This window comes from Triplophysa dalaica, chromosome 12 (genome assembly GCF_015846415.1).
Source record: "Triplophysa dalaica isolate WHDGS20190420 chromosome 12, ASM1584641v1, whole genome shotgun sequence".
In the NCBI taxonomy this organism is placed as follows: domain Eukaryota; kingdom Metazoa; phylum Chordata; class Actinopteri; order Cypriniformes; family Nemacheilidae; genus Triplophysa; species Triplophysa dalaica.
Window position 1 is genome coordinate 8,285,179 of NC_079553.1, and position 20,938 is coordinate 8,306,116.

The window sequence follows — 20,938 nt, forward strand, 5'->3', positions numbered from 1 at the left end:
TAGGGAGCAAGATTTTAGAGAAGGTTTATAAAAGAAAAACCGATTGTTTGAGATTTCAATACAGAATGAAGTTAAAATAAATATAAAATCAAATCAAAACTATATCAATTGATATACTGTGCAATAAGAAAGAAACTTAATGGATCAGGCACTACAGTTTTTATTATGTCACAATCAATCTGAGATGGCAAGAGTAAAACAAAATTATATGAATAATCTGTAAAAATGAGAAGACAAGATGTATAAGTCACCAATAAAACAAACATAAAAGTATAGATTTTTTCATTTGTCATGCATCACCTCAACTACACACACAGTACAGATTGCATTCAAATGATGAAACACACTGTAGTTTCCTGCAGGCCTGTGAGAAGTTAGATTAATTCCAATTAAATGAAGGCACTTATTTAATTATTATTCTTAAAATCACCTGTGCTCCTTAGCAAGACTCTTGCTTATAATGCTTCGGTGAAAACAAATAAAAGAAGAAATTACAAACGTCTACCATAGGAAAATAATGATTGAAAATCACCTGAATCATGAGCATTTGGCTGTGCTAAACGGGTAGTCATTTCAGTCCTATATTTATAACAAGCTGCATTTTGGAATTCAAGAAAATAGACTGTACAATTTTTGCTTGCACGATGAAATCAGTAGGCACATAAATACAGCAGGGCTAGTGAACACGTTTATGACCATTCAAATACATTCATTCTAATTCCAAAAGATAAACATTCAGTCTCTATTGCTTGGCTCTACTTTGACTTCAACTACGTAAACAATCACTGAAGTAGAACATTCTTGCAAATATTTGACCTGATGCAGTGTCTTCTAGTTTTACAACTGTGAATGTAGAGCATTAAAGGTTAGTCATGAACAGTTTTATAGTTACAGACAGTTACAGACTGTTCTTCTCAGGGAATCTCATGAAAGTTATGACCAGGCCACAATAAATTAGCCCAAAATATTAAAACTCATTTTTTGTATATTACATTTTGTAGATTTTGGATATTAGATTTTGCATAAATAAAATAAAGCCAGCTATTATGACCATTTAGATTTTTAACATTTTAAAATAACTAGAATGGCATTTAAAATTGTTTTTTTTTATTTCTTTAACATCATATTACAGTAAAAAAACTGTATGTTTGTAGCTGTAAATTAAGAATAAAGACAGCATGCCTATCACTGAAATAAATTCATTATATAAAATATTTTTCAGTGAGATTCACCCTCTTGCTGATTCCCTCTATCCGTTTTTCTATGCTGGTTTGTCTGATTTGTATGTGGTGATGAAGGCCATGCCATGAGTTCTGAAGTGTGTGTTAAGATCAGCAGGTTTGGTAAAGAATCGTCCACACACCTTACAGGTATGCTTCCCTTCCCCATCCTCCACCTGTGAGCCCCCTGTACTCGACGGTGACCCCGGGGACCCAGCAGGGTCAGAGGTCACATTCCCAGGTGCCGAACCGGTGCCGGGAGACACCTCGGCGTGCTTAGCGGGGACGTTACGTACCCGATGGCTGATGAAGAGATGCCTGCTGAGGGAGGAGGCGGATGCGAAACACGCCCCGCACTGCTGACACTGAAAGGCGCTTCCTCCTTCACCACGGTGACAAGCAATGTGCTGTAGAAACTCCTCCTTGTCTTCAGTGGCAAAACCACACGGCATGCAGCGGAATCCCGCAGCTTCCTGATCTTCGGTTGCAGGTACTCTGCTCTCGGCCACTCGGCTCTCTGCTTCGCCCAGAGTGCTAGGACCACCATCCTGCTCCGAAGAGCTGTCCGCTGGATCAGTTATATGATGTACAGCCTTAAAGAGATTTAAGAGTACAGTTGTGTCCAAGTTTAAAAGGGAAGTAGGAGAAGACAACAAGGCACATTTTAATCCAGTGTCTCTGTCTTACATCCTGTCTACAGAGATGCCTTCATCACGTCAGTTTTTGAAGGCAGCGCAGATGTATCCTTCCCAGATGGTGGAAAGAATGAAAATGGAACGTTTGAACAGAATTAAAGTACTTATCAATGTAATTTGTTTCTAAAAAGTAGTTGCCATGTTTTTAATAAAGCTGAATTGGTTTTGTTTCAGATCAATATATGGGATGTTATAGGGCCCTTTCTGAATCTAGGAACCATCATTCACAAAATGCTGCCCGTTTAGTCATCGACTGACCACAATCTCGTCCGTATCAAACATACAGAGTGAATGCGAGTTCTCACCTGACTCTGATTGGCTGGTCCTCTGTGTTCAGCCTGAATATGTTTCTCAAGAATCAGCTTACTACTGAAACTCCTCTTCCCACCTTTGCACATTCTTCAAACACAAACACATTTTTTGAGTGTTTTTAAGTACTTTTGGGCCCTACTGTACATGCAGCATGTTATACTTACTGGCAATAAAAAGTTCTTTTGATGCCTTTGTGTTTGACTCGAATGTGACGTCTTAAACTCGAGGAGGAAGAGAAGGAGCGTTCACAAAGAGTGCACGGAAACTTCTTCAGCTCCTTCGATCAAAAACCAGCAAACAATAAACACAATTGTTCTACATTATTATTACTGTAACAAGCTTTATCTCTTGTAATGACGATGTGCCGACCTCGCCATGCTCCTCGGACATATGCGTGATGTAGTTTTCTTTCGCTGTGTAGCGCGTCTGACACTTTGTGCAGCTCCAGCCCTGGACATCTGGAGCCTTGGAGACCTCAGCTTCTCTTCGCACTCCTCCTCTGTCCTCCTCTTCCTCTCTTCCCCACTCCTCTCCATCAGAGCTCTCCATCTTTACCAAACTCCTCTGCGTCTTTGCATCATATTGAGTTCTAGAGGCCCTGTGAGAGACCTGAAGAGACATTATGGAACGATCAGATGTTTTTTGTCAAAGAACGGAACCAATATGTGTAAACGGAACTAATGTCTTACCTTGATGTGCTCAAGAAGTGGACCTCTCTGTGTGAAGAGCTTGTTACAGTCTGGACACTTGAAGACGCTCATTTTCTGCTTGGCTAAGTGGGTGTCAAAGTGGACGCTGAGCAATGCTTTCTGGGTAAAAACGGTCCGACACATCACACATTTGTAGATCTCCCTGTCAAAAAGAAAGGAAGACGGTAACTTAAAGAAGGTTATACGAATGAAGAGAGGAATCTAGATTTACAAACAGTGCTGGAGAGTAACTAAAAGTACAGACACTGACAGTTTATAAATGATTTAACCCAGATTCAATAAAGCTAAATTTTTTACACCCACTTGGATTGTCGAGCAGTCTCAGGGAGTTCAGGGTGCTGACTGATGCAGTGAGTTTCAGCACCAGAGGGAGCTTTAAAAGCCATGGGGCATGATGGGCATTTATGAAACACCTCACAATGAGCCGTCTGCATGTGTGTCTTTACAGCATTTAGACTGTTTACTCCTCCAAACACCAAATGACAACAGGGACATCTGTTATGAGTAACAGGAGAAAAAAAGAAAAGCTCTTTCACCAAAATGGTAAATGCATTAGATTTCATAGTAAACATGATCCTGGCGTTGAGGTATGGGATATGTGCGGGTACCTGTATCCAAGGCGGCGAGAGTAGTGCATGCAGGATTGATTCAGGTGTGTGTTGAGATTCTGAAGCTGACAGGTGACACCACATTCAGGGCAGACAAGAGGAGACCGCTGCTGATGTAAGCGACGGTGAGCCGCAGCGCTGCACGAGTTCCACAGAGGCATCGGAGGAGAACACTGCATGCAACACTGCACAGATAGATCCATATTTAGTACTTAAGACTAGATTAGAATGATATTTATTATACCTCCTTAATAAAGCTCACAGATGTAAATCACTGTAAAACCTTTAAGACTACCCCTGGGCTACACGATAAAGACATGCATTTTGTCTCCCTACATACTTACTGTGTCAGCACCGCCAGGCTCGACCTCTTGGAAGTGTGCTGCTATTTCTGCCTTCCCTTTGAAGGGACTCCAACACTCTGGACAGCTGAGAACATTTAACACAGTTGGCTTTCAATTTATTTCACAAATCAGATTTATTTTAGCACCAACTGTATATTAGCAGGTTACAGTATAAACTGTATTATAAGTGAATTTTATTTATTTTTAGTCTGTAAGATAGTAAATCTATGTACGTGATTTATAGCTAACGTTTTTTTTAAATGAGAAATGCTTCTTTAAATGCTTTTACCAGTTTTCAGTGGATTGTGAAAGTTGAACTGTACTTTCTTTAATGGCAGGCAGGAGAGAAGATCCTGAAAGAGATGGACAAAGCAAACCTGTAGCAGAGGGACAGTTACAACATACATCACATCTGTATTGAAGCTACTGTCTGTTCATGACAGACATGAACTAATCGTTGTAAATTACTGCGGTCAAATATCTACAGTTCAACTAAGCAATGAATGCAATATGTGATAATGTACTAATATAATACAGTTCAGCTCCCTAAAGGATCCTTTGTCCTATTAGGCAATTCAACGGTGCTGAAATAGTGGGATTATAACAACTAGTCCTATTAAGCGAAAGCAAATTGCCCAGAGACAATTCTGTGAAACAGTATACAGAGAAAATAAGCCCCAGGTGAATTCTTCCGAATCAACGACTGGTCCAGTACAGTGCTACTGTACATAAAGGGATAGTTTACCCCCCCCCAAAAAAACGTCATAAGATATTCACCCTCATATTATTCAAACCCTGTATTTGACTGTTTCTTCTGTGGAACACCAAAGAAGATATTTTGAGAAATGTCTCAGTGATCTTGTGTTGATACAGTGAACGTGTTGTTGTTTGTCATACAGGTTTGAAATGACATGAAAGAAAGTCAGGGACACAAGAATGTTCTCTCTTTTGGGGGGTACACTATCCCTTTAAGCATTTGTCTACACTTTTAACTGTTACCTGAGCTTTTGAGTCATGACCAAGATATAAGTTTGTTGCAACTTTAGCAATGATTTATGTTTTTAAAGCACCTAAAAACGGCAAGCTTTTATTTTTATCTCTTGTTTAAAACAAATTTGCAGGTTACATTACATACTTTTTTTAAATTACTCACAATATTGTACCCAACAGCTCAAAATCATAATTATTATCTTATTATTGGGCCAAAAAAGGAGCAGTTTAACAAAAATAATATTTTGTATTGCAGCTTTGATAACACAATTAATCAAAATAATGTGCAAGGATGTGTTTTTATCTTTCTGTAAATTTACCATTTTTTAACCAATCCACTTTACTATTTTATTAACAAATTAAGATAACACATTTTGGATTCCCTATTGACCCTTCAAAAGCACATTTCCCACAGTAAGAATTCAAGAGTTGATACCAAGAACACCATTCTTTATAAAACTTATAAAGCGATTGAGGAAAAACTTGTATGAGGGAGAGAAAAAATTATAAGTTACATTGATACAGACAGCAGAAACCCATGTAGTTTCTTACCTTTAGCTACAGTATCCTGTTGTCCAATCATCTGCTCCATACTGACCGGACTCATGACCAGATGTGAACACTGCATAACCAGTCCCTTCTCCTTGTGCTCTCGAGCGTGAAGCAGCAGACTGCACTTATTAAAGAAAGCCAATCGTTTGGAGCAGTGGTTACATGTCACCTCAATCCTCATAGATCTCCGATCGTAGTGTCTAGCCAGGCTGCGCTCCAGAGCAAAAGCATCCCCACACTCCAGGCAGCGGTATCCGGTGGAGGGCAATCGCAGACCCCACTCTGCAGGAGGGGTGGAGAGATCCGGCTGGTAACTTGGCAATGGATTCTTGCTGTTTAGGATTTTGTTGAAGGCCTCGACGAGGCTAGATTGGCTGCGAGAGATCACGGCTCCCGGACTGTTTACAATAGAGGCTGGTTTAGCTGTACCGGGGTTCCCGTTCATTATTTTTTGTCCCAATGATCGAATGTTCATCCCTGTCATGGATGAGGAGGTTGCAGATAAAGATGAGACAGAGGGGAGGGTTGATGTTCTGGTGATGTTGACTGCAGTGGCAGAGAGAGTGGCAGCCATTTTATTCTGTGCCTTGCTGGCTGCAAATAACATAGCCGTGCTGGCATCTTGGAGGGTGGACACGGGCAACATCGACGCAGCACTGGATTTCTGAATCCTTTGGACTGATTTACGGACCCCTGCTGGAACTTTGCTACCGTCAGAACCCTTGGATGCCCCCAAGGACCCTGCTCCTTTGGAGGCCACTTTTGATACTGAACGTGTAATGTTTCCAGTAGAGGTTTTGACAGTTTTGATTCTGACTTTGAGAGGCTTAGAAGAGCCAGCATCTACCAACTTTGCTTTTATGTCTGCATCTTCAGCCCCATCTTTCTTCATGTTACTGTGATGGACACTCTTCTCTCGCTCCTGTAAACTCAAGCTCATGTCAATAAGTTGATCTTCAGGAGCACCCTCTTCTTTCTTCTGTTCAGTCTCAATGATTCCCTGTTGATTTGAGGCTAACGGTGTATGAACCTGAGGTTTCTCTGAAACAGAGCTAACTTGACAGAAAAAGGGAATTTCCGGCTCAGGGCTTTCGGGAGAATCTCTCTCCTCGATAATGTGCTCCAGGTGTTTTTCTTCAGTAGGTGGTTCATTTCCAGAGGTCACTGAGGTTTTGCTGATGTTGATTTGTAGTGATGCTGATTGGTGGACCAAGGGAGCTGACTCCTCCATTTGAGTGTTGCTTATTGGCAAGGCTGGGGAAGAAGGAGAACAGGGCTGTAAAGCACTTAGATGCGACTGGTTTCTGCGTGGCACCTTGGGAGCCGAGCACATTTGAGAATCCGGACTCTCTTGTATGATGAGAGGAGGGCTTCCGAGATCCGGTTCAGATTCTTCATCGTCAGATAAGTGCCGTCGGACTCCAGTCCTCAAAGCGCCATTTAAAGCAGAACATTGTGCTTCTTTAGCATCGAGTTTGGGGTGAGGACCAATTAAATGTGGGGATAAGAGGAGGGGAAGAGGTGAGGATAAAGACTGATGTGGAGGAAAAGTGCTATCAGAGTTTTTTGAAGACGTGCCATCCTGATTGTCATCAATACACTCACTGGCAGACCAAAGCTGTCTATTGGGCTGCATCTGGGTTAAAGAGGGTGCGGGACAAGGTTCCAAAGAATCCCCAACTGAGCCGGCCTGGAGTCCATTGTAGATTAATGGATCTAAGGGCACCGTGGCAGCCTGTTGGGGAGATCCATCAACAGCCCTATCAGCTCCAGAAAAGTCTTCAGATAAATTCCCTTCCATTTTGTCGTCGTCATCATCTACATATCGATCGGGCCGTACACTATTCTTGACTATCACACTGACCACGGAGGGATCATTATGAGGAGCTGAAGGAACAGGGCTTTCTGGAGAAACAATTGGTCTTAGGCTGGGACTGCCACTTCTCTCCTTTCCGCTAACATCACTCGGTTCATTATGATTACCGTCGGTGTCAGACTGAATAGCTTCATTCGCATCAATGTCTGGAATGTCAAAAGCTGCCAGTAGGTCGTCAAAATCTGGTGTCTTCATGTCCCCCATTCCCATGTGGATGACAAATTCCTGTAACATAACAGGAGAACACATGTGATAAGTTCACCATACTATAATAAAAGGTTTATATTTTCAAAAGCATCAAGAGTATAATTATTAATGAGAAAAAATACATAATTCCCTTGACATATATATTTCCATCTCATGTTATAAATGTAAATGTGACTAAGGCTAAAAGAAGGTAATAAAACTCCTTGGTTAGTTACAGGAAGTGTAACTAATGTGCTAATGTGCTATCTGAGTCTAACGTTAAACTTCCTTCCATTGCAGTGGATCTTAACAATAAAGCTTTTAACATATATAAAGGGGCTCGGTGTTATTTATCCTGCAAAAGACTAAGTAACGTTGCCCGTTAGTTAACTCGATCGTAACGTAATCTACCACCAGGAACTTTTATCAGCACACTTGTAATAGGCTAAATAATTCAAGGTGTCTTCTGCATGATTATTATTTTTATTACTACTATTGACAAAATAATATAGTTCACCAATCACAAAAACTGGACATAAGCAAGAGGCTGTATGTCGCGATGACATAACATAAGCAATAATCTGTCACATACAGGCTAGCTAAAGGATTCAACGTTAGCCAAGCAGCTAACCCGCCAATATAAGTTACTGTACAGCGTCTAACGCTGATAATACAAAAGAATCAGCGTTTATGGGATAATAGCATTAGTCTTCACATGTATGCATATATAAGATGCAAATGACTGACTTAAGGCGATAAATGATGCTATTTCTGGTCAACGTGAAAACTTATGTTTACCTGGCCAAATATTTGCGTATTCTCCTAGTGAGGGAACCAGTCCGGCGCACAACATTTGCGTCACCGCTGAAGAAGAAAAACAAGTCTTTCCAGTATAAAAATCCAACCGAGTCTGAACTGTCCGAATTGAAAACGAGTTGTTTTTCATATGAACTATTTAGTTGAATAGCGCAGCATCGCAAACGGCCGTCATCGTGATATAATGACGCAATCGATGTGTTTTTTAAACTAGGGATGGGGAGTCGACTCCTAAAGAGTCGATTCCTCAACTCTTCATTTCCCTTCAGTTCGATTCGATCCGAGACAGGAATCGACTGTCATTGACTCCGTCATTTTTAATGTTGTCAGTGACTCAAATCGGTTAAATTGTCTTTGTGATTGGCGCATAGCAACGGATAACATTTAAAAACCAGTAAGGTAAAAGTCCCACCTGGGTCGTCATGTCCTTGCGCTGCGTACGCTTGGAAAACCAAAATAGTTAAGGACCAGAAAGGAGTAACTGGTTCCCAGTCAAAAGTTCCCATACTTGTGAACTTACATTCATTTGTTTCATATTCGTGTTCCTGGCCCCATTTTGAATGACAGTAAATGGAGTCGAAGTGTCGATTCCATCAACTTCACAAGTGGGAGTCGAACATCGGAGTCGACTCCAAAAACACGGAATCGAACACCCCCTATTTTAAACTGTACCTGTTGCGTTTGATAGCAAGGACTTTTATTTTCATGACAACCACACAGCTTTTTCACATTCGCTTTTAAGAATATTCAGACTTTATTTTATATACACTCGACTCAAGGCAGACAAATCTCTGTTTTATCCACATTATATATTTGTGCATTTTGGATCGGAATTTATTTTCTATGCACATTACATTAAGAGCATCACCAGCTTCCGTCTTCAGCAATATTGTTTTAGTATTAACTCGATATTTACCTAGTAATTAATAACTGTAAATTCCCTCTACTATGAAAATACTTTACGTGTCTTTAAGCAAACTATTGAAATGATATGCTATTGTTTAGCAGTATACAATTTATCTGTGTGTTATAATACCAGGTGTTATAACAATAATAATGTAGTCTGATTTTCTTTAAAAAATTCTGTCTGTTTATTTTTTACTATTTGGCCTTTTTCATGAATTGTTTGAAAAAAACAAAGTTAATGCTCCTGTCGTTTATAAATAATTCTTACAGTATCGAAGTTATTTTTAAGTGATGGTTTACTTTACCCTACAGAGCAAGTCGATTTACGCTGTGCTGGGCTGCCCACTAGTGCTCTCTGTTGCCATTTTCAACTGCGCGTTTTTGCTTGCACGCGATTGACCACTTCACCTGTCACTCACACGATTCTCAAGCGCTGATTGGTCCGCTATTCGCCCGTCATCCAAAACATTCATTGAGGTCTTTACTGTGCAATGTGTTTTGAGCACCGGTGGATTCGTGTAAAATAAATAAAAAACAATAGGGGAATAGGGAAAATCAGTAAATGCACGACTACCGGTCTGCTCATAATTCAAAGTACGCGGGAAAAAGAGTGATAACGGAGCGGGGGTGAACAAGCGCCTCAGAAAAGAAAGGTAACGTTATGCTAACATAGTTAGCATCAAAACAAGACTTCTGCCGCTAAAAGTCCAAACTATTCTGTATATTACAGATCTTTTCGTTATACGTATACACGTTTGTGATTTAAGATTTAAATTATTGGTTTTTGTCCTTTTTCACTCGATGTGCATGCACAACGAGGTCTGTTTCGCCATCCTCCATTCTGTGTACAGCGCGCCATTTACATGCCCTGAAGTGCAGTTAAACCTACAGACCTATTTCACACGTGAATACCGCGCAGCTCCCTTATAAGAATAATATGCGTCTGCATTTTATAATTTCTTTAAAGCTGCAGGATCAGACAGGTTATATTTATGTATCCCATCAAGATCACGATAAAGCGACAACGGAACAGGCTGTGATACCCCATGAAGTTTATATGCTTTTGGCGGATGCATTGCCTTTGAGGGATCAAAAGTTATCCCTTTATCTGATCTTGGCCTTGCTTATGTTATGCTCTGTCAGATGACACAACTTTTAAAATCTGTTAACAGCCTGTTTCTGTGTCCCCTTCCTTTGAAGGATATGGATGAGGATGGCAGCCTGAGCTCAGGGATGGAGATGGAGTTGGATCCAGAGCTGGAGGAGGAGTTTGGTGTGTCTCTGGATGAATTGCGCAAGTGGATCGATGAGCAGGTAGACTGCAGTGAGGCTGTACTTCAGAGGAAAGCTCAGCTGGCACAGCTGCAGGACTGGGTTGAGCACAGGGAAAAGGAGGTGGCTGATATTGATACTCTCTGCTCCAATGCATCAGAGTAAGTTTGTTGCAAACTAAGAGCAATAGTGCTATAACTAATCAATACTTCATTTGTTGAAGTATAACGACCGAAATCGAAAAGATTAGATGATGTGTGTAAGTTACACTTTAAGCACTCAAGAAACATTTCAAATTGTGAGTTTCATGCACTAGATAGAATAAAAATATCAAACCAAGTGAGATTTGTGCAATTAAATAATGTAAGACCATTCCTTAGAACTAACTTCATATTACTATTTAGAAATTATATTTAACTTTCCAAGTTTGGATTTTCTCACATGAACTATCGACGTGGTTAACTAAGTAAAGAGTGCAAATATATTATCCTTGAAGAGTTTATAGCAAAGGTGCGTTTGACAATGTACGTATAGTCTCTGAGTAAAATGCAGCGTTGGAGCATGTGCATGAATCTGTGTATGTGTGTTTAAGGTCTGTGGTTCAGTGTGAGGCTCTAGTGAAGGAGGTGTACAGGAAGATGGGTCTGGCGTATCGCGAGAGCAGCTCGGAAGACGAGGGAGGAAGCAAAGCAAACACTTCTGAAGTCATTGAGATTGATGATGATGATGACGATGATGTCATTGCTGTTGCATGCGGTAAGATATTGTTATATTTGGATATGACTTGCAAAAGCGATCACGCACATTTGTTCATTTACATTGTGTAATTGCACAGTTGTACTGTAACAGTGTTTTATCTTTCACAGTTGTTCCTCCCAAGAAGGTTGTGACCCCAGCCAAGGACACATCGGTAAGAGAGAGATCATCTGATTGCCATTTTTACTTGAATGCTGCAAGCACTTCTTAACATTGTTCATCATTTGTGCTAATTGTTGTGTGTTCTGTTTAATTTTGTTGTGTGTTGTGTCTGGACTTCACTTGTAGTTTAAGGAAGCTTCAGCTGCCCTTCAGAGAACATCTAAGCAAGTGCAAAACCTGGTCCAGACCGTCAACCGAGCAGCCCCGCCTCCATCGGGTATCACCACACCCACCAAGACCTTGGTCTCTCCTTCACAAGGACACAGTGGTCTGACTGTTCCAGCAGTGTTTATGTCCTCAGCCCCAAAGAATGCAGCCACACAACCAAATCCTAATTTGAAACTGGACAGTCTGAAGATAGACATGACTCTTTTGGGGAAAAAACGAACTAAGACATGGCACCGTGGAACGCTTGTTGCCATCAAGCAAGTGGGTAAGGTCCTCTTGCATTTTCTGCCTGCATGGCAAATCCCTTTATAGAGATTGTAAATAAATGTCATGATTTAGGTGCTATCTGTGTTTTAAAAAGACAATCGCTAGTCGGTTGCACCAGGTATTGGTGAGAAGGGACATTAACCGGGGAATTTTATTACAATTAAAATGTGCAGATTAGCTCAATATAGTCATTCATATTTAGGTTTGATAGAAAAAATGCTGTTTTTTAAAGAAGAGATGTGACATTTTCTTAGGAATATATAATTAACACATAATTATTATAATGTGGATGACATTAAAGTCAAAAACTTTACAAAACCCCATTTTTTAATTTCAATTTCTGTTTTTTTTTCCCACAGGGAACAATTTTAAGTATAAGGTGAGGTTTGAGAATAAAGGGAAAAGTCTTTTATCTGGGAACCATGTGGCTTTTGACTACCACCCAACACTGGAGAGACTGTATGTTGGTGCCCGTGTTGTTGCCAAGTACAAGGATGGCAACCAGGTCTGGCTGTATGCAGGTGTAGTGGCTGAGATGCCCAGCAGCAAGAACCGTATGAGGTGAGGGAGACGGGAGGGCGTAAGGTTATGGAGAAATACTTGAAACGAATAGTGGATGGGTAATAAGTAATATACTGACGAAATGTCCTTGCAGGTTCCTGATCTTCTTTGACGATGGCTATGCCTCATACGTGGGTCTGCCCGAGCTCCACCCCATCTGCAGGCCAAGTAAGAGGCATTTGATTTTACCAGTTTGGCATAATCTGTGATAAAGCTAGCTCTCTGATGATGTAATATCCACACCGACACTCTCTCTATCTGCATTTAGTGAAGAAGACCTGGGAGGATATTGAAGATGCATCATGCAAGGATTTCATCGAAGAGTATATAACATCATATCCCAACAGACCCATGGTGCTGCTGAAGCCAGGGCAAATTATAAAGACGGAATGGGAAGGGACGTGGTGGAAGAGCCGTGTGGAGGAAGTGGATGGAAGCCTTGTCAAAATGCTCTTTCTGGTTAGCTAGACAATGCTTCATTTTGTAGCTAGATGTTTTATTTGTATTTAATTATGTGGTGTTCACGTCTGGATATGATGTTTCAATTTAAATACATACATACAGTAAAATATGAGGTAGACAACAATTTTTGAAAACCCCCAAAATTGTAGCAGTTGTTTTTGATGTTCGCAGGATGATAAGCGCAGTGAGTGGATATATCGTGGCTCTACGCGACTGGAGCCCATGTTTAATCTGAAAATGAATACTGCTAACAGTCAGGAGAAGAAGATGGCTGGTCAACAGAGACAGCGCCCTAATATGGGTAATGCATTGCCTTGTGTTTCTTCAGTCGTGTTTTAAGTTACATATCTTTAAAATGTGTACACATGCATAAAAGGGGTCATATTAGAACTGTTATCTGAAGTATTTTCTGGTGTGTTTGCCTTCTGCACTCAATTCCTACCATGTGTGTGTTCAGGAGCATTGAGGACTAAGGGCCCCGTAGTGCAGTACACCAGTGACAATAGTAATGCCACCTCCAGTCGACCTGTAGCTCCACAGCTCCCTCAGCTCCCTCCGCCTCGACCCCAGATACAGCCTTCTGCTCCCTTACAGCCTTCTGCACCCTTACAGCCTTCTGCACCCTCACAGCCTGCTGCAACCTTTCAGCCTGCTGCAACCTTTCAGCCTGTTGCAACCTTACAGCCTGTTGCACCTTTACAGCCTTCTGCACCCTCACAGCCCTCTCGCACAGAGTAAGTGCTTCTTCTCTGTTACCCATAATTCTGTTTTTTCTTATTGCTGCATTTATATATCCAAGTGCTTTTGGTCATGCTATGTAATGTGCATTTCTAATTCTTTCCAGAAGTCCTAGCTTGAAGAGTCAAATGGCTAAGAAAAGCACTGGTCAGGTTCCATTTCAGACTCGACCGGTTATGACCCCTGACCTCCAATCCAAAGCAATAATCAGCACTGTTTCCCAGGCCAACACCTCCAGGTCAGTTCATAATTTCATTTGCTTCAGACCTTTTATTTTTTACTTTTTGTGCGTTTAGTAGCAAGCAACACCTCATGTAGTTACTAAGGATGCATAATGATACAAAATGTTAACACTCACAGAAGTGAATACACCCCTCACATTTTTGTAAATATTTTATTATATATTTTCATGTGAAAACAGTGAAGAAATTAAACCTTGCTACGATGTAATGAGTGCACAGCTTGTATAACAGTGTACATTTGCTGTCCCCTCAAAAAAACACAACACACAGACATGAGTGTCTTAATCGCTGGTGACAAAAGTGAGCACACTGCCATGAGGTGTCATGTTGAACATCCAGTGACCAGTATTAGTGAGTGAGAGCGAAAACACCAAATTTAACACACCTGCTCCCTATTTACACCTGAGACCTTAAAACACTACAGAATTACATGACACAGGGATGGGAAAATGGCTAATCGGGCCCAATTTGGACATTTTCACTTGGGGGTGTACTCACTTTTGTTGGCAGTTGTTTAGACATTAATGCCTGTGTGCAAGTTGTTTTGAGGGGATGGCTGATTTACACTTATACAAGCTGTACACTCACTACTTTACATTGTAGCAAAGTGTCATTTCTTCAGTGTTGTCACATGATAAAATATGACTAAAATGTGAGGGGTGTACTCCTGTGAGATACTGTATATTTGATCAGATTACCTGGATGTTAATAATAGTAGCATGCTCTCTCTCATTTCCACAGGCTTTACGTTCTGCAGCCTGGTGCTGTACATACTCTGACACCAATCACTTCAGTCAATCCTTTGCAGTCAGTCATTACGACATACGCAAGTGAGCGTATTCCTCAGGAGCCGTCGTACCAGGCTCCAAACGACAGACCCTTCTACCTTACACACATCTGCACTCCAGACTGTCTGAAGAGCATTCGGCCCACCCGCACCAGCCTGCACAGAGGACGCAACCCCCTTCTTACACCGTTGCTCTATGAGTTTCGCCGCATGACTGGCCGCAGAAGGCTCAACCGCAAGGTGACTCCCGATACACAAAATAATCCATTTAAATATCGCCTTTTTACTTACTAATTTATCTAAACTCTCTCTTTCTTAGATGTCGTTCCATGTCATCTACAAGTCCCCGTGTGGTTTAAGTCTGAGAAATATGGCAGAGATCGAACGTTACCTTTTCCAGTCACGCTGTGACTTCATATTCCTGGAGATGTTCTGTTTAGACCCCTACGTGCTGGTGGACCGTCGATTCCAACCCCAGAGGCCCTTCTACTTCATCCGGGACATCACGGGTGGCAGAGAGGACATTCCTCTGTCCTGCGTGAACGAAATTGACAACACTCCTCCTCCCAACGTGGCTTACAGTAAAGAGAGGATCCCAGAAGATGGTGTCTATATTAACACAAGCCCTGACTTCCTGGTGGGATGTGACTGCACTGATGGCTGCAGAGACAAGTTAGTATCAAAGTATCATAGTGTATGTGAAAAAGAACATGTTAAAGACATCAGTAATGTCAGATCCCCCTACTTAACTATATAAATTGACACCCCTTATTATTTAAAACATATTGTAGGTCGTTTGCCGTAACGCAGTAAAATTAAATTTCTTTGTTCTGTGTCTTCTAGATCGAAGTGTTCGTGCCATCAGCTGACGCTGCAGGCCACAGGATGCACTCCAGGAGGACAGATCAACCACAACGCTGGATACCATAACAAGAGACTGGAAGAGTGTCTGCCTACAGGGTCTGTGATGCACAACCAACTTTCAGTAGCAAGCTCCTTTTAAAGTATTTAAGAGCAGCTTGATGGCTTTCAAATCCTTGCAAAATGGCTTCTGTCTCTCTTTTTCTTAGGATCTATGAATGCAATAAGCGGTGTCGCTGTAATCCACAGATGTGCACTAACCGTTTGGTTCAGCACGGTTTGCAGGTCCGGCTCCAGCTTTTTAAAACACAGAATAAGGGTTGGGGGATCCGTTGCCTTGACGACATTGCCAAGGGCTCCTTTGTTTGTATATATGCAGGTAACAGGCTTGAAAACATTTTAGACGCTCCATTTTAGTCTCGATGATGGACTAGCTGTTGTTCTTAAGTGCCTCGATGGACCGAAATGTCTGTTTTGTGCTCTTAGGTAAAATCCTGACAGATGACTTCGCTGATAAGGAAGGTCTGGAGATGGGGGATGAATATTTTGCCAATCTGGACCACATAGAGAGCGTGGAGAACTTTAAGGAAGGTTATGAGAGTGAAGCTCACTGCTCTGATAGCGATGGCAGTGGGGTGGATATGAGCAGAGTTAAACTTCCTCCTTCCTCCAAACATGCCAAACCCAACACCAAGGAGGAGCGTAGCAGCACTACTGGCAAAAGTAGGAGACCTGAGCATCAGGGTTATTATAATAAACTAAAACCGTTTTAACATTTCTGTTTATTGCCTTCACATTAACTAAATTAACCAAAAATGAACGAAAATAATATTTGCATTTGATACATTAAGGTATTAACTGGAGAATAAAATTAAACTATACTGAAATAAAAAAATATTTTAACCTATATAGGTAGAAAATAAATAATAATAAAAGCACATGCATTTTCTAAAAGCACAAACAATTATATTTTTTTAAACATTATTTAAACTAATTTTCTCATTAAAACAAATGTATTTCTATTATATTATGTGTCAGCCTGGCATCTTCCTCTTTTATACCAGTAATATAATGTTTAACTCTTTTTCTTCATACACTCACTAGGCCAAGACGATTCCTCTGAATCGAGCTCCGACGACAAAGACGAAGACTCAAACGAGGACGAGAGCGACAGTTCAGACGACACGTTTGTGAAAGACACATATTACACCACTAGCTCAGTGTGGAGGAGCTACACCACCCGCAGACAGGCAAAAGGAATGAAGGAAGGTCAGGGGAAATTAATGTGTGGAAGAGGACAAACAGAAAAGAATATAGACCTCTAGATGGCAGTCTTGAGCACTCTAGAACAGAATGTTGTTGTTTTTAATATCAAGAATCAGCAGTTAAATATATCAACTGTAAAAAGAGACACGATGCATGTTTGTGCAGTTTTTTTGCACAGCTTATTTTTCAATTGAACTCTTTGCTGTAGAGAGCCATGACAGTAAGGATGGATTGAGTGCATCAGCAGGAGACGAAAGGAAACCACCTCCTGTGCCAGAGGAGACCGGGAAGAGTAAAGTGGCATCCTGGCTCACCAGTCAATCCTCTGCGTCTGGAGCTCAGAACGTGAAGATTGAGGGAGGGCTGAAGGCTGAAAAGAAGGTAAATTGGTGGTGGACGTGGAAGACAATTGTTTGCACTGTCTGTCCTGTTTTACAGTGTTAAGTAAAGTTTTGAATGGGAATGAATTTCACATGACCAAACTGACATGTAACTTGTAAAAACAGTTAAGGTGAACTTGGGTTTGTGAATAGAACTCAAATGGATCACAAAGGGACAGTTCACCCAAAAATTCTGTCATCATTTACTCACCCTCATGTTATTTCAAACCTGAATGACTTTCTTCTGCAGAACACAAAAGAGGACATTTTGACAAATGTTGTTAACTGGTACCCATTTATTTGCATTGGTTTTGCGTCCGTACAATAGAAGTGAATGAGTGGTTTCTTGAAAATATCTTCTTTTGTGTTTGGCAGAAGAAAATAAGTCAAACAGGTTTGAAATGACAAGAGAAAATAAATGTCAATGATGACAGAATTTTCATTTTTGGGTGAATTTCCCTTTTAAACGTTGTGCGTGTTTTTATGCATAGTTGACAGTTCTCTCAACTTGTTCCTCTTTTTTCTGCCGTCTTACTTTTTTTCATGGCATCTTGTCAGTTTTTCTCTTAAGTTTCTGGTTCTTGTTTTCTCTTTCTGTGTTTTAGGAAGTGATGACTCTTTCTGACAGTGATGACGTGCAAACCATTAGCTCAGGGTCAGATGACAACAAAGAGAGAGAGAAAAAGACTCAGGGTAAGAGCGGAACACAAAGCAGGAAGTAGCATAATTGTTTCTTACATTTACATCTAGTCATTTAGAAGATGCTTTTATCCAAAGCGACTTACAAAGAGTTCAGGGAGCAATAAAACAACATGTCATACTGGAGAAATAACACAATAGGTGCTAATACCGAGTTACTAGTTTCCACAAACTTTTTTTTCTCTTTATGTTATCAGAATACTTTCTTACATCAGTATTACATGTACTTCTACATGGATGAAATCACAAATAAATAAATAATATCAAATGTCAGCCAGTGACTGACTTAAAGGTTGACTAATAATAATGTTTTATGGCAAAAATGTATAAGGTTACAATATATTATATATCACTCCAAAATCATATGCACAGAATTAGGTCAAATGGGCCTACCCATAACATGCATATTTAATGTATATATCTTCACTTCAGCTGTGGTAAAGAGGCAGGTGGCAGTGAAGTCCACACGTGGCATTGCTTTGAAGTCCTCCCACAGTATGATGGTCAAGTCCAGTGGAGCGGTTGGAGGAGGTGGGTCTGGAGCTCCTCAAGGACAGGGTGGTGGTGGGGGTGACAGTGGTCCGAAAAACACCCGCCTGTTCTTCGACGGGGAGGAGTCTTGTTATATCATTGACGCCAAACTAGAGGGCAACCTGGGGCGCTACCTCAATGTAAGTACAAGGACATACTCAGAGATGCCTTTTACATTAACATTAACAATTATTCTTTTGTCTGAATGTTCTTAGAGTAGTTCACTATAAAATACAATTTCATGTTAATTCACTGACCGTGTGTTTATTTCTTCTGTCGAAAACATATTGAGGCTTTTGAGGAAATGTTTCCAGGGTTCTTATCCATATAGTGCACTTAAATGGGGAGGCTGGTGGTTAAGGTCCAAATTTCAGTTTCATCGCACCTTCAAAAGGCTCCACAAGACACTAGCTGAGGAATAAGGGCGTTGTCTAGCGAAACGACTGGTCATTTTCCAAGATATCGATGTATTGAACCTTTATGTTTGTTTACCTTAGAATAATATATTTCTATCTACAGGATGAGCGGCGTGGAATTCACCATGTTGCGCTGCCATGTTTTGTACAGTAGCCCGAAACGGACAAACAGCTCTACTGAGAGCGTTTCCTCTTTCTCTCCCTCTACCCAGCAGTACGTTGTCCTGTTGTCCCTGACTTTACAAAGGGGGGAGAAAAACGTCTACTTACTCCTAACTGCTATCTCGCTGTCAGAACGAACGCCTTTAACAGCATTGCTATTTACTGTTAGCTAGCTCTGCCCTCAAACGTGCCGTGCAATGCAAGCATGAAATGCTTAGCTTTATCATAGCTTAGACCACGCAAATAATAATGCAAATGAATAAAATAAGCAAAGATGATACGAGTATATACAAGCAGCACAGCACACTGGTTCCAGATAAACAATGATGCTCAAAACTGCTCTGTTACACAGCTTGTATTACAACAACAACATATCTTGGTTCTTACAAACAGAAAAAACAATGTTACCCACATACTGATTCGAATCAAAGCAACCTCCTCGGGGGTGATCTTAAGACGATGTTTCTCTGCTGTAAAGTATCTCCTCCAAGACTGAAAACATTTCCTCAAAAGCATTAATTTGTTTTTTCGACAGAAGACATAAACTCACGGACTGCTTATATGACTTGTGGGTGAGGGAATTATCATGAACTTTATTTTATAGTAAACTACTTCTTTAAAGCAGATTAAATCCAACAGAAATTCTTTTGGAAGCCCATTGTGGAGTTGTGGATATTAGTTCTTTATTGTTGTGTTATTAGCTGCTGTCTTTATCCCACAGCATAGCTGCAGTCCCAACCTGTTCGTCCAGAATGTCTTTGTAGACACTCATGATCTACGCTTCCCCTGGGTGGCTTTCTTCGCTAGCAAGTGAGCACAGCACCTGATGTTCATTTAAATATAATTAAAAGTGTCCAAGTTTTAATGTTGTAACAAGTGTATGAATTTGCATGGTGATTTATCGTTGTCCATCAAAGTCACTGCATTTGTTTTTACAGGCGAATCCGAGCAGGGACAGAGTTGACGTGGGATTATAACTATGAAGTTGGCAGTGTGGAGGGTAAAGAGCTTCTGTGCTGCTGTGGATCGACAGAATGCAGAGGACGGCTGCTCTAACACATGAACATAAAGGTTCCTCTTTTAGTATAAGTTTATGAACACTTACGTAGAGCTCCAGAAGCTGGTGTTGACCGTATAAGGCCTATGCTACTGATAAGAACAGATGAGACACTAAATGAAGAGGAGTTTGTTCCTGAAGCTGTAATTACTGTATATGTGCGCATTCTATTAGCTGTCCCGATTCGCAAAGCTCTGCCTTTTACTTGAACCAATACTATGACATAACCTCGAATTTATACAATCCTTTCATTAAACAGCTGTTTTATTTTTATCTGTCAATCTTGTGTCTGTAATGTTTTTTCATCTTTTATGTAATACATTGTTATCAAAATGAGAACCATTGTTTATTTTTTGTTTTAACTGTTATTTTTGTGATCAACTTTGTATACAACTGGTTAGATGTCCACTTTTTGGTTGTGTTTTGAAAAACGAGCAAAATTGTACTTTTATCACAGTTATAATAAACGTTCACACTACAATTCTTTTTGGGAATCACTAGACCTGAATCCAACAGCATATTCAGAGGGTGAGAGTTTAGTTGTTTAGACTAAAAAGTTATCTTAGAATTTCTCTTGAACTTTCTTTTAAAACAAATCATTTAATGTTCATTGTTGGCTTTTACCGTGTCTAACAAAGTTCCCATTTTTAAAAAGTTGATGTCATGAATTTTAGGCTGCTATTCTAATCAAACATTACTAAAAGAAGAAAATGCAGCTTATAGTAAAAACTGTACAGACACTTTGATATAGAAACACAGCTGCTAAGCAAATCACCAGAAAAGTGCCATAACATGCTCTTTTTGTCTCATAACATCCTCGTGCGTGTTTGTAAGTGGTCCTAGATTTACAGAGAGCAAAAACAGCACATTAATTAAGTTAATTGACCACCCAGAGATGAAGGGATTACAAAACACTTCTAATATCTTTCTTTAGAG

The 20,938-nt window shown here is 40.5% G+C and overlaps 2 protein-coding genes across 3 annotated transcripts; one reads left to right on the forward strand and one right to left on the reverse strand.

The window, feature by feature from the left end:
• Positions 1 to 142: 142 nt before the first annotated feature.
• On the reverse strand, positions 143 to 8,507 carry znf687a (zinc finger protein 687a). 2 transcript variants are annotated; one of them, XM_056762566.1, is made up of 11 exons: positions 8,292 to 8,507; positions 5,432 to 7,532; positions 4,179 to 4,242; positions 3,890 to 3,974; positions 3,546 to 3,730; positions 3,241 to 3,432; positions 2,917 to 3,079; positions 2,597 to 2,836; positions 2,392 to 2,504; positions 2,221 to 2,314; positions 143 to 1,813 (listed from the first exon to the last, which is right to left on the reverse strand). In XM_056762566.1, exons 2-11 carry the CDS (start codon positions 7,515 to 7,517, stop codon positions 1,262 to 1,264), a joined length of 3,774 nt encoding a protein of 1,257 aa, XP_056618544.1. In that variant the 5' UTR covers positions 7,518 to 7,532; positions 8,292 to 8,507; the 3' UTR covers positions 143 to 1,261. The 2 variants fall into 2 exon arrangements, with proteins under 2 accessions (XP_056618544.1, XP_056618543.1); XM_056762565.1 differs by having other exon boundaries at positions 4,179 to 4,266.
• A 1,165-nt stretch (positions 8,508 to 9,672) lies between these two features.
• Positions 9,673 to 20,483, forward strand: setdb1b (SET domain bifurcated histone lysine methyltransferase 1b). The gene is made up of 22 exons (XM_056763077.1): positions 9,673 to 9,868; positions 10,416 to 10,648; positions 11,080 to 11,243; positions 11,354 to 11,397; positions 11,532 to 11,838; positions 12,200 to 12,401; positions 12,496 to 12,569; positions 12,670 to 12,860; positions 13,035 to 13,164; positions 13,321 to 13,597; positions 13,708 to 13,839; positions 14,585 to 14,870; positions 14,950 to 15,302; positions 15,474 to 15,590; positions 15,701 to 15,870; positions 15,978 to 16,214; positions 16,596 to 16,760; positions 16,966 to 17,138; positions 17,743 to 17,830; positions 18,269 to 18,507; positions 19,667 to 19,755; positions 19,884 to 20,483. Exons 2-22 carry the CDS (start codon positions 10,419 to 10,421, stop codon positions 19,999 to 20,001), a joined length of 3,786 nt encoding a protein of 1,261 aa, XP_056619055.1. The 5' UTR covers positions 9,673 to 9,868; positions 10,416 to 10,418; the 3' UTR covers positions 20,002 to 20,483.
• Positions 20,484 to 20,938: the final 455 nt, after the last annotated feature.